The sequence below is a fragment of the Oncorhynchus keta genome, chromosome 17 (assembly GCF_023373465.1).
Source record: "Oncorhynchus keta strain PuntledgeMale-10-30-2019 chromosome 17, Oket_V2, whole genome shotgun sequence".
Classification (NCBI taxonomy): Eukaryota; Metazoa; Chordata; class Actinopteri; order Salmoniformes; family Salmonidae; genus Oncorhynchus; species Oncorhynchus keta.
This window is the reverse complement of record NC_068437.1, coordinates 9,557,491-9,569,708: the sequence shown is the minus strand read 5'-3', so window position 1 is coordinate 9,569,708 and position 12,218 is coordinate 9,557,491. Positions and strand designations below refer to the sequence as shown.

At 40.2% G+C, this 12,218-nt stretch overlaps 1 protein-coding gene across 4 annotated transcripts in view; it reads right to left on the bottom strand.

Annotated features, from left to right (window-relative positions):
• Positions 1–3,101: 3,101 nt before the first annotated feature.
• The window catches only part of LOC118396382 (GRAM domain-containing protein 2A), a 94,294-nt gene continuing 85,177 nt past the window's right edge, over positions 3,102–12,218 (bottom strand). For 2 of the 4 annotated variants that reach the window (XM_052465401.1, XM_052465402.1), the window contains exon 12: positions 3,106–3,454. In XM_052465401.1, coding sequence (XP_052321361.1) covers positions 3,445–3,454 — 10 coding nt within the window. In that variant the 3' untranslated portion in view covers positions 3,106–3,444. Of the gene's footprint in view, positions 3,455–12,218 lie in introns of all 4 variants that reach the window. The other 2 variants (XM_052465399.1, XM_052465400.1) reach the window with 2 other exon arrangements.

Sequence of the window (12,218 nt, the reverse complement as noted above, 5' to 3'; positions counted from 1 at the left end):
TCTGTACATATGTGACATAGTACCCAATTGTCCCTGACCACTTTTGGCTCATGCTTCAGAACTACAGGCTAAAAAGTATACAAAAGTCCTGGGAAATCCCTTTAAGCATCATTCATAACATACACAACTTCCTACCTACATAACATACATTGTTACCAACCTCCAGAATTAGACATAGGTCCAGCCCAACCTCAAGGCTCAGCCCAACTTCAACCCCAGGTCCAACCCCTTCCTCCTCTAAACCTAGTTCCACCCATAACCCAATCTCCTACTCCAGCTCCAAAGGGGGCACATGCCCCCTCAGATATGTCCTGTTTAATAGATAGATAGATAGATAGATAGATAGATAGATAGATAGATAGATAGATAGATAGATAGATAGATAGATAGATACCACATTATTAAAAGTTAGGATAGATACCACATTATTAAAAGTATGTGGACACCTGCTCGTCGAAAATCTAATTCCAAAATCATGGGCATTAATGTGGAGTTGGTCCCCCCCATCCTCCACTCTTCTAGGAAGGCTTTCCACTAGATGTTGGAACATTGCTGCAGAGACTTGCTTCCATTCAGCCACAAGAGCATTAGTGAGGCGGGCACTGATGTTGGGCGATTAAGTCTGGCTCGCAGTTGGCGTTCCAATTCATCCCGGAGGTGTTTGATGGGGTTGAGGTTAGGGCTCTGTGCAGGCCAGTCAAGTTCTTCCACACCGATCTTGACAAACCATTTCTGTATGGACACCGCTTTGTGCATGAGGGCACTGTTATGCTGAAACAAGATAGAGCCTTCCCCAAACAGTTGCCACACAAAGTTGGAAGCACAGAATCGTCTAGAATGTAATGTTATGCTGTGGCGTTAGATTTCCCTTCACTAGAACTAAGGGACCTAACCCAAACCATTAAAAACAGCCCGAGACCATGTTTACTCTTCCACCAAACTTTACAGTTGACCCTATGCTTTGGGGCATGTAACATTCTCCTGGCATCGGACTGCCAGATGGTGAAGTGTGATTCATCGCTCCAGAGAACGTTTAGATAGATGTGTATAGTTAATTCAAATACAATGATGCATACTACACTTCTGGTTGAATAAGGCTTAGACTCATTGCACCCTAGCCTTGTCAAACCCTTTGAACTTTGACTGTGAAGCTGCAGGTTTGCCTAAATGTTCAGCTTTTATTTCTTTCATCACATTCCCAGTAGGTCAGAAGTTTATATACACTCAATTAGTATTTGGTAGCATTGCCTTTAAATTAACTTGGTTCAAACGTTTCGGGTAGCCTTCCACAAGCATCCCACAATAAGTTGAGTGAATTGTGGCCCATTCCTCCTGACAGAGCTGGTGTAACTGAGTCAGGTTTGTAAGGCCTCCTTCCTCGCACACGCTTTTTAAGTTCTGCCCACACATTTTCTATAGGATTGAGGTCAGGGCTTTGTGATGGCCACTCCAATACCTTGACTTTGTTGTCCTTAAGCCATTTTGCCACAGCTTTTGGAAGTATGCTTGGGGTTATTGTCCATTTGGAAGACAAATTTGCGATCAAGTTTTAACTTCCAGACAGATGTCTTGAGATGTTGCCTCAATATATCCACATAATTTTCCACCCTCATGATGCCATCTATTTTGTGAAGTGCACGAGTCCCTCCTGCAGCAAAGCACCCCCACAACATGATGCTGCTACCCCATGCTTCACGGTTGGAATGTTGTTCTTCGGCTTGCAAGCCTCCCTCTTTTTCCTCCAAACATAAAGATGGTCATTATGGCCAAACAGTTCTATTTTTGTTTCATCAGACCAGAGGACATTTCTCCAAAAAGTATGATCTTTGTCCCCATGTGCAGTTGCAAACCGTAGTCTGGCTTTTTTTATGGCGGTTTTGGAGCAGTGGCTTCTTCCTTGCTGAGCGGCCTTTCAGGATATGTCGATACAGGACCCGTTTTACTGTGGATATAGATACTTTTGTAACTGTTTCCTCTAGCATCTTCACAAGGGCCTTTGCTGTGGTTCTGGGAATGATTTGCACTTTTCGCTCCAAAATACGTTCATCTCTAGGAGACAGAACACGTCTCCTTCCTGAGCGGTATGACGGCTGCGTGGTCCCATGGTGTTTACACTTGCGTACTATTGTTTGTACAGATGAATGGGGTACCTTCAGGCGTTTGGAAATTGCTCCCAATGGTTAACCAGGCTTGTGGAGGTCTACAATTTTGTTTCTGAGGTCTTGGCTGATTTCTTTTGATTTTCCCATGATGTCGAGCAAAGAGGCACTGAGTTTGAAGGTAGGCCTTGAAATACATCCACAGGTACACCTCCAATTGACTCAAATGATGTCAATTAGTCTATCAGAAGCTTCTAAAGCCATGAAATCATTTTTTGGAATTTTCCAAGTTGTTTAAAGGCACAGTCAACTTAGTGTATGTAAACTTCTGACCCACTGGAATTGTGATACAGTGAATTATAAGTGAAATAATCTGTCTGTAAACAATTGTTGGAAAAGTTACTTGTGTCATGCACAAAGTAGATGTTCTAACCGACTTGCCAAAACTATAGTTTGTTAACTATACATTTGTGGAGTGGTTGAAAAATGAGTTTTAATGACTCCAACCTAAGTGTGTGTAAACTTACAACTTCAGCCGTTTACGCCTGTTCTGTGGTTCCAAACTTCTTCCATTTAAGACTGATGGAGGCCACTGTGTTGTTGGGGAATTTCAATCCTGCAAAATGTTTTTGTACCCTTCCCCAGATCTGTGTCTCGACACAATCCTGTCTTGGGGGTCTACGGACAATTCCTTTGACCTCATGGCTTGGTTTTTGCTCTGACATGCACTGTCAACCTTAAATAGACAGGTGTGTGCCTTTCCAAATCATGTCCAATCAATTTAATTTACCACAGGTGGACTCAAGTTGTAGAAACATCTCAAGGATGATCAATGGGAACAGGATGCATATGAGCTCAATTTAGAGTCTAATAGCAAAGGGTCTGAATACTTATGTAAATAAGGTGTTTCAGTTATTTATTTTGAATACATTTACAAACATTTAAAAAAATCTGTTTTCGCTTGATCATTACAGGGTATTGTGTATAGATTAATGAGGAAAACATTTATTTAATACATTTTAGAGTAAGGCTGTAACGTAATAAAATGTGGAAAAAGTCAAGGGGTCTGAATACTTTCCGAATGCACTGTATATATTCCAACCATTGATTTCAGCCGGCTTAAATAATCCTTGACTTTTAATGCCTTCAGGTTCTCCAACTCCTTACCAACTGCCTGAAGCTCGTCTGCCTCCTTAATGTAGTGAGCTTTTGTGGCAGGTTGTAATGCCTGCCATTTTCCCATGGTCCCTCATAAACAGGTTGTCGGTTGACACATTACATTTGTAGAGCTTCATTTTTTGGGGAGAGACAGCTTGATTCTGGGACCGTTTTCTTCTTTCATTCCCTAACCAGTTCTAGAGGAAACAATAGGAAGACAACAAAGTAGTAAAGAATATTTTCAGATCAGAGTAATTGCACATAATACTTTATTAAAGGGTACAGACAAAAATGTTGCTCCACCAACACAGCTTTTTATCTTGCAGATGATTGAAAAAGCAGCCCTTATAGAGACTCGCCACTGTGATTTATCTCAATTGTGTCACAACCAGAGGGGCAGTGAGGGGTTATGAAACTAGAGACAGGCATAACACAAAGAGCTACTGGAAAAAAAGTTTAAAATAACATAAGATTAATCAACATGATCACAACAGCAGAGAATAGGATCCAGGATTTGCCTCTTCTTTTTTTCATGAATTTGAAGTCATAGCTCCTGATAGCTTTACAAGGGGGAGGGGTAGGCTTGGGGAGTGCATTGGGACCATTCGTACTGCCTGCCAACAGTATGAATTCATTCATACTTCATTGTTCCATGGCGGTATTTGTTTAGGAATAATGTCACATGTAACATCACATGACATTCAACACTTCACCGAAATACAACACATATCACAGGACATACTTCACAAGACAAGGTCAGACAGATATGTACTGAACGCTTAAACATCTAAATGAAAATGATTCAAATCTAAAAGATCAAATTCAATCAGAGAGCGCCATTAGATCATTGGGGAAAAGGCTGCAATTGTCCGTTGCAGTTGAATCATTCCCCACACATTATTGCTGTCCCACTCTGATCTGTTTCACCTGTCTTTGTGCTTGTCTCCACCCCCCTCCAGGTGTCATCCATTTGCCCCATTATCCCCTGTGTATTTATACCTGTGTTCACTGTCAACAGTGACATGGTGAAAGCAATGTGTGTGGAGGCAGAGGCACAGAAACTCACATCAATACCTTTGTCACGTAACACTGTTAAACAAAGAACTTGTGCTCTGACTGAATGACTCAAACTCTCCGGCTTATGCTCTCCAGATGGACGTTAGCTGTGAGGGCAGAGATGCCGAAGCATTGACTTTTGTTCACTATATATGTTGGGAGATGCATCAGTAAGTGACCCACACAAGTGATGACTGCTCATCTCCCTCGCTTAGAATAGCACTTTGGGACCTACTTCCAAATCCATTTGGCTGCGATCCTGGCTCAGTTGATATTCCGGTAAGTGAAATCGAACAGCTGATCGAATGCTGCAGAGAACGCATTCACTGGTCACTACGGAGGAGTTTTGGTTCCTGACTCAAAACGGAACACCCTGCTGTCAAAACAACGTGGAACTCTGAACGTTGACTTCAGTGCGTTCAAGATGACTGGGATCTCTGAAAGAAACGAGCTCCAACTGGAAAAAAATATTTTTGAACGATTATCCAACTCGGAACTCCAACTCAGGAAGTCCGACCTGTTTCCAGAGCTCTGACTTTCCGGCCTAAAGATCACTGACATCATGATTTGATCTAGTATTTTTCAGAGTTTCCAGGGGTCTTGAAAGCACCATAAAACTCATGGTAGGCTACCCTTCACCAGCTCATATCTGTGTAAAGCTGGATTCAGTACTCTCGTCTGCATTAAAACCAAATATCGATTCAGAGAAGAGGTGTGCATTGTCGACCACAGACAGCTTAGTCACGCTCAGGTACAATCTGCAATGTAGGAATTTCCAACTTTAATTACTGAGCAAGTAAGACACCAGCCAGCAGTCTAACAATGGCACCATTGCGACACAGTCTATAGCTTCGTGAAATGTTATGCTTAACATGGAGAAAATTATGACCATATAGCCCTACCAATAAACATGTATAGATTTGCTAACGCAAAGCTATATAAACCCTGGCAACACAGAGAGCCTATCATCGATTCGATAGGCATGCAGCATAATAGACACGTTTCAGCACCATGGACAGTGATCGGTAGTCTATAGGCCAACTTTGTGATTGGCTGATGCATAATTTTTTTTTTTTTTAGGGGGGGGGGGGGATTCCGACCTCGCGGAGGTCAAGAGAAACTGCATTACGCCCGTGTGTCCTTCATTCATATCGTGTGATTTCTAATAGTTCTCGATTGTATCGACTGATTCACTTTGGATATCTGTGGGGATAGTTAGGGACTGTCAATAACTTACACAATGTAAATTGAACAATATTTTCATGTTGCAAACCTTTTAGTTAATGCTTTTAGGAATTGTATATGCATTTCTACAATTTATAGTTGGCTTGAGGTTGTCATTGAAATTATATATATATATATTTTATATTACTACTGTCCAAAAGTTTGGTGTCACATAGAAATGTCCTTGTTTTTGAAAGAAAATCACTTTTTTTTGTTCATTAAAATAAATACAGTGAAGACATTAAGGTTGTAAATGACTATTGTAGCAGGAAACGGCTGAATTTTTATGGAATATCTACATAGGCATAGAGAGGCCAATTATCAGCAACCATCACTCCTGTGTTCCAATGGCACGTTGTGTTAGCTAATCCAAGTTTATAATTTTAAAAGGCTAATTGATCATTAGAAACCCTTTTGCAATTATGTTAGCACAGCTGAAAACTGTTGTGCTGATTTAAAGAAGCAAAAAAACTGGCCTTCTTTAGTCTAGTTGAGTACCTGGAGCATCAGCATTTGTGGGTTCGATAACAGGCTCAAAATGGCCAGAAACAAATAACTTGTTATTTATTCTTGTTCTGCGAAATTAAGGCTATTCCATGCGAGAAATTGACAAGAAACTGAAGATCTCGTACCAAGCTGTGTGCTACTCCCTTCACAGAACAGATCAAACTGGCTCTAAGCAGAGTAGAAAAAGGAGTGGGAGGCCCCGGTGCACAACTGAGCAAGAGGACAAGTACATTAGAGTGTCTAGTTCGAGAAACAGACGGCTCACAAGTCCTCAACTGGCAGCTTCATTAAATAGTACCCGCAAAACACCAGTCTCAATGTCAACCGTGAAGAGGTGACTCCGGGGTGCTGGCCTTCTAGGCAGAGTTGCAAAGAAAAAGCCATATCTCATATCTCTCCCATATATACCTGTCTATTTGTGGAAAAGAATCACCCTGATTAACTCTTTAGTCATATCCCAGTTTACCAATTTTCTGATTGTAACGGCTGTCGTGGGAAGAAGGTGAGGACCAATGCGCAGCGTGGTACGCGTTCATCTTTTTTAATGTAAACTGAACACTGAATAACAAAACAACAAAGAAAACAACCGAAACAGTTCTGTCTGGTGCAGACACAGTCATGTGTGCATACATTCTATGTATGGGTGGTCCCGGGAATCAAACCCACTACCCTGGCGTTACAAGCGCCATGCTCTACCAACTGAGCTACAGAAGGACCAGGGTAGGGTAGGTAAGGGTTGGCAACAACATGTCTGCCATGATGATCCTTAACACTGTGGCCCCTCAGGGGTGTATATTTAGTCCCTGACTGAGTGGCCATACACGACTCCAAAGCCATCATTAAGTTTGCTGATGACACAACAGTGGTAGGCCTGATCACCGACAACAATGAGACAACCTATAGGGAGGAGGTCAGAGACCTGGCTGTGTGGTGCCAGGACATAAACTTCTCCCTCAATGTGAGAAAGACAAAGGAGCTGATCGTGGACTACAGGAAAAGGCGGGCCGAACAGGCCCCCATTAACATCGACTGGGCTGTAGTGGAGCAGGTCGAGAGTTTCAAGTTTTCAAGTTCCTTGGTGTCCACATCACCAACAAACTGTCATGGTCCAAACACACCAAGACAGTTGTTAGAGGGCACGACAACACCCCCCCCCCCATCCTGACTGGTTGCATCACCACCTGGTATGGCAACTGCTCAGCATCTGATCGTAAGGCACTACAGAGGGTAGTGCGTACGGCCCAGTACATCACTGGGGCCAAGCTTCCTGCCATCCAGGACATACAGTTGAAGTCGGAAGTTTACATACACTTAGGTTGGAGTCATTAAAGCTAATGTTTCAACCACTCCACTAATTTATAGTTAACAAACTATAGTTTTGGCAAGTCGGTTAGAACATCTACTCGGTTAGAACATCTAAAATGACAAGTCATTTTTCCAACAATTATTTACAGACAGAAAATGTCACTTATAATTCATTGTATCACAATTCCGGTTGGTCAGAAGTTTACATACACTAAGTAGATTGTGCCTTTAAACAGAAAATTATGTCATGGCGTTAGAAGCTTCTGATAGGCTAATAGACATCATTTGAGTCAATTGAAGGTGTACCTGTGGATGTATTTCAAGGTCTACCTTCAAACTCAGTGCCTCTTTGCTTGACATCATGGGAAAATGAAAATAAATCAGCCATGACCTCAGAAACAAAATTGTAGACCTCCACAAGTCTGGTTCATCCTTGGGAGCAATTTCCAAACGCCTGAAGGTACCACATTCAACTGTACAAACAATAGTATGCAAGTATTAACATCATGAGACCACGCAGCCGTCATACCGCTCAGGAAGGAGATGCGTTCTGTCTCCTAGAGATGAACGTACTTTGGTGCCAAAAGTGCAAATCAATCCCTGAACAACAGCAAAGGACCTTGTGAAGATGCTGGAGGAAACAGGTACAAAAGTATCTATATCCATAGTAAAACGAGTCCTATATCGACACATCCAGAAAGGCCGCTCAGCAAGGAAGAAGAAACAAAAAGTTATGTGGATATAGTGAAGCAACATCCAAAGACATCAGTCAGGAAGTTAAAGCTTGGTCGCAAATGGGTCTTCCGACCCCAAGCATACTTCCAAAAGTTGTGGCAAAATGGCTCAAGGAAAACAAAGTCTAGGTACTGGAGGTCCCATCACAAAGCCCTGACCTGAATCCAATTGAAAATTTGTGGGCAGAACTAAAAAAGCATGTTCGAGCAAGGAGGCCTACAAACCTGACTCAGAATGGGCCAAAATTCAAACTTATTGTGGGAAGCTTGTGGAAGGCTACCCAAAACATTTGACCCAAGTTAAACAATTTAAGGGCAATGTTACCAAATACTAATTGAGTGTATGTAAACGTCTGACCTACTGGGAATGTGATGAAATAAATAAAAGCTGAAATATATCACTCTCTACTATTATTCTGACATTTCTCTTTCTTAAAATAAAGTGGTGATCCTAACTACTCTAAGACAGGGAATTTTAAATGTCAGGAATTGTGAAAAACAGAGTTTAAATGTATTTGGCTAAGGTGTATGTAAACTTCCGACTTCAACTGTATATACTAGAGGTCGGCCGATTATGATTTTTCACGCCGATACCGATTATTGGAGGGCCCAAAAAAAGCCGATACCGATTAATCAAACAATTTTTAATATGTATGTATATATATATATATATATATATATATATATATATATATATATATTTGTAATAATGACAATTACAACAATACTGAATGAACAATGAACAATTTTATTTTAACTTAATATAATACATCAATAAAATCAATTTAGTTTCAAATAAATAATGAAACATGTTCAATTTGGTTTAAATAATGCAAAAACAAAGTGTCGGAGAAGAAAGTAAAAGTGCAATATGTGCCATGTAAAAATGCAAACTTATGTGCCATGTAAAAAAGCTAAATTCCTTGCTCAGGACATGAGACCATATGAAAGCTGGTGGTTCCTTTGAGTCTTCAATATTCCCAGGTAAGAAGTTTTAGGTTGTGGTTATTTTAGGACTATTTCTCTCTATACCATTTGTATTTCATATACCTTTGAACACCTATTGGATGTTCTAATAGGTACTTTAGTATTGACAGCCTAATCTCGGGAGTTGACAGGCTTGAAGTCATAAACAGGGCAATGCTTGAAGCACAGCAAAGAGCTGCTGTCACGGCCGTCGAAAGAAGTGGACCAAAGTGCCACTGTGGTTAGTGTACATTTGACTTTTTATTTAAAATGTTGCCAACAAACGAAGAAACAACCGTGAAGCTTACAGGGCTATAGTGTCACTAACAAAGTCAACTACCCACACTGAAAGGAGGGGAAAAGGGCTACCTAAGTATGATTCCCAATCAGAGACAACGATAGACAGCTGTCCCTGATTGAGAACCATAACCGGCCAAAACATAGAAATAAAGAAACATAGAAAACAAAACATAGAATGCCCACCCCACATCACACCCTGACCTAACCAAATAGAGAAATAAAACGTCTCTCTAACGTTAGGGCGTGACAGCTGCTGGCAAATGCAGGAAAGTGCTGTTTGAATGAATGCTTACGAGCTTGCTGCTGCGTACCACTGCTCAGTCAGACTGCTCTATCAAATCATGGACTTAATTATAATATAATAACACACAGAAATACGTCATTAATATGGTCAAATCCAGAAACTTTAATCTCCAAAACAAAACGTTTGTTATTTCAGTGAAATACCATTCCGTATTTTATCTAACTGGTGGCATCCATAAGTCTAAATATTGCTGTTACATTGCACAACCTTCAATGCTATGTCATAATTATGTAATATTCTGGCAAATTAGTTCGCAACGAGCCAGGCGGCCGAAACTGTTGCATATACCCTGACTCTGCGTGCAATGAACGCAAGGGAAGTGACACAATTTCCCTCGTTAATATTGCCTGCTAACATGAATTTATTTTAACTAAATATGCAGGTTTAAAGATATATACTTCTGTGTATTGATTTTATGGTTATGTACATTTGTACGATTGTCCTTTTTTCGCAAATGCGCTGTTGTTAAATCATCCCCCGTTTGGCGAAGTTGGCTGTCTTTGTTAGGAAGAAATGGTCTTCACACAGTTCGCAACGAGCCAGGCCCTGTTGCACAGAACGCAAGAGAAGTGACACAATTTCTCAAATTAAAATAATTTCATGTTAGCAGGCAATATTAAAAATGTATACTTGTGTATTGATTTTAAGAAAGGCGTTGATGTTTATGGTTAGGTACACATTGGTGCAACGACAGTGCTTTTTCGTGAATGCGCTTGTTAAATCACACGTTTGGCGAAGTAGGCTGTGATTCAATGATAAATTAACAGGCACCGCATCGATTATATGCAACGCAGGACAAGCTAGATAAACTAGTAATATCATCAACCATGTGTAGTTAACTAATGATTATGTTAAGATTGTTTTTTAAAGATAAGTTTAATGCTAGCTAGCACCTTACCTTGGTTCCTTGCTGCACTCGCATAACAGGTAGTCAGCCTGCCACGCAGTCTCCTCATGGAGTGCAACGTAATCGGCCATAATCTGTGTCCAAAAATGCAGATACCGATTGTTATAAAATCTTGAAATCGGCCCCCATTCCGATTAATCGGTCGAAGCCCTAGTATATACTAGGCGTTGTCAGAAGAAAGCCCATAAAATTGTCAGAGATTCCAGTCCGCCACTCACCCACCCATTTGATTTTTACACTGCTGCTACTCGCTGTTTATTATCTACGCATAGTCACATCACCCCTACCTACATGTACAAATTACCTCGACTAACCTTTGACCCCGCACATTGACTCGGTACCGATACCCCATGGATATACAGTTGAAGTCGGATGTTTACATACATCTTAGCCAAATACATTTAAACTCTGTTGATAAAGATGAGCAAAAATGACTATACAATAAATAATACAAACACTGAGCTGTATTGAATAATAAATATATGTTTTTTTAAAGTATTATTTTATACTAATACAATTGCTCAAAGAAAGAAATATTTAACAAGTAACAAAAAATCTAGGTAAAAAAAGATATGGGTCAAAATGATTGGATCCTCCGTTTTCAATACTCCAGCGCCACCCCCTTGCCAGAATAATGACACTGACAGCAAGGGAGGGTGTTGGAATATTGAAAACAGGGGAGCCCTTATCTTTCAAAAAAATATATACTGTATATTACTTGTTAAACAAAATCTCCCACTAAGCAATTGTATTACAATAAAAGTGTATAATTGATAACATTTTGACCATACAATATGTATACCGTTTTATACCTTTATCAAGGGATCCAATAACTCTGGACCCCATTGTACATGTTAAAATATACTGGTAACTGCCAAACTAAACACCAACATAAAACGTCCTAATAGGGCGTTGGGCCACCACAAGCCACCAGAACAGCTTCAATGTGCCTTGGCATATATTCTACAAGTGGAACTCTATTGGAGGGATGTGACTATTATCTTCCACAAGAAATTCCATAATTGAGTGTTTTGTTGATGGTGGTGGAAAACGTAGTTGCAGGATCTCCCATAAGTGTTCAATTGGGTTGAGATCTGGTGAATGACTGACACACACACGTTAAACCCCTTATGCTCCTTTGAGAGCACCCTTTCAACGTCACTGAGATCCCTTTTTCTAGCCATGGTAGCCAAAATCATTTATGCATGACGGGATGCTAATAGCTTAAATAAAAGCACCTGCTTATAATATACTTTGTATCTCTTATTTACTAAAGTGTTTCCTTTATTTTGTCATATATATATATATGTACATACATACATACATACATACATACTTACATACATACATACATACATACATACATACATACATACATACATACATACATACATACATACATACATACATACATACATACATACATACATACATACATACATACATACATTACATACATACATTACATACATAGTGGAGAGAGAGAGAGAAGAAACATGGTATAAAGGAGACTGGTTGCCCTCTAGGTTATAGAGAGCTGGTAGTCCCATCTACCAAGTGTGAAACAGGGAAGAGACACAGGAGGTATGCTAATTTGGTATAGAGCAGACCTAACCCACTCTATTAAATTAGTCAAAACAGGAACATTTTACATCTGG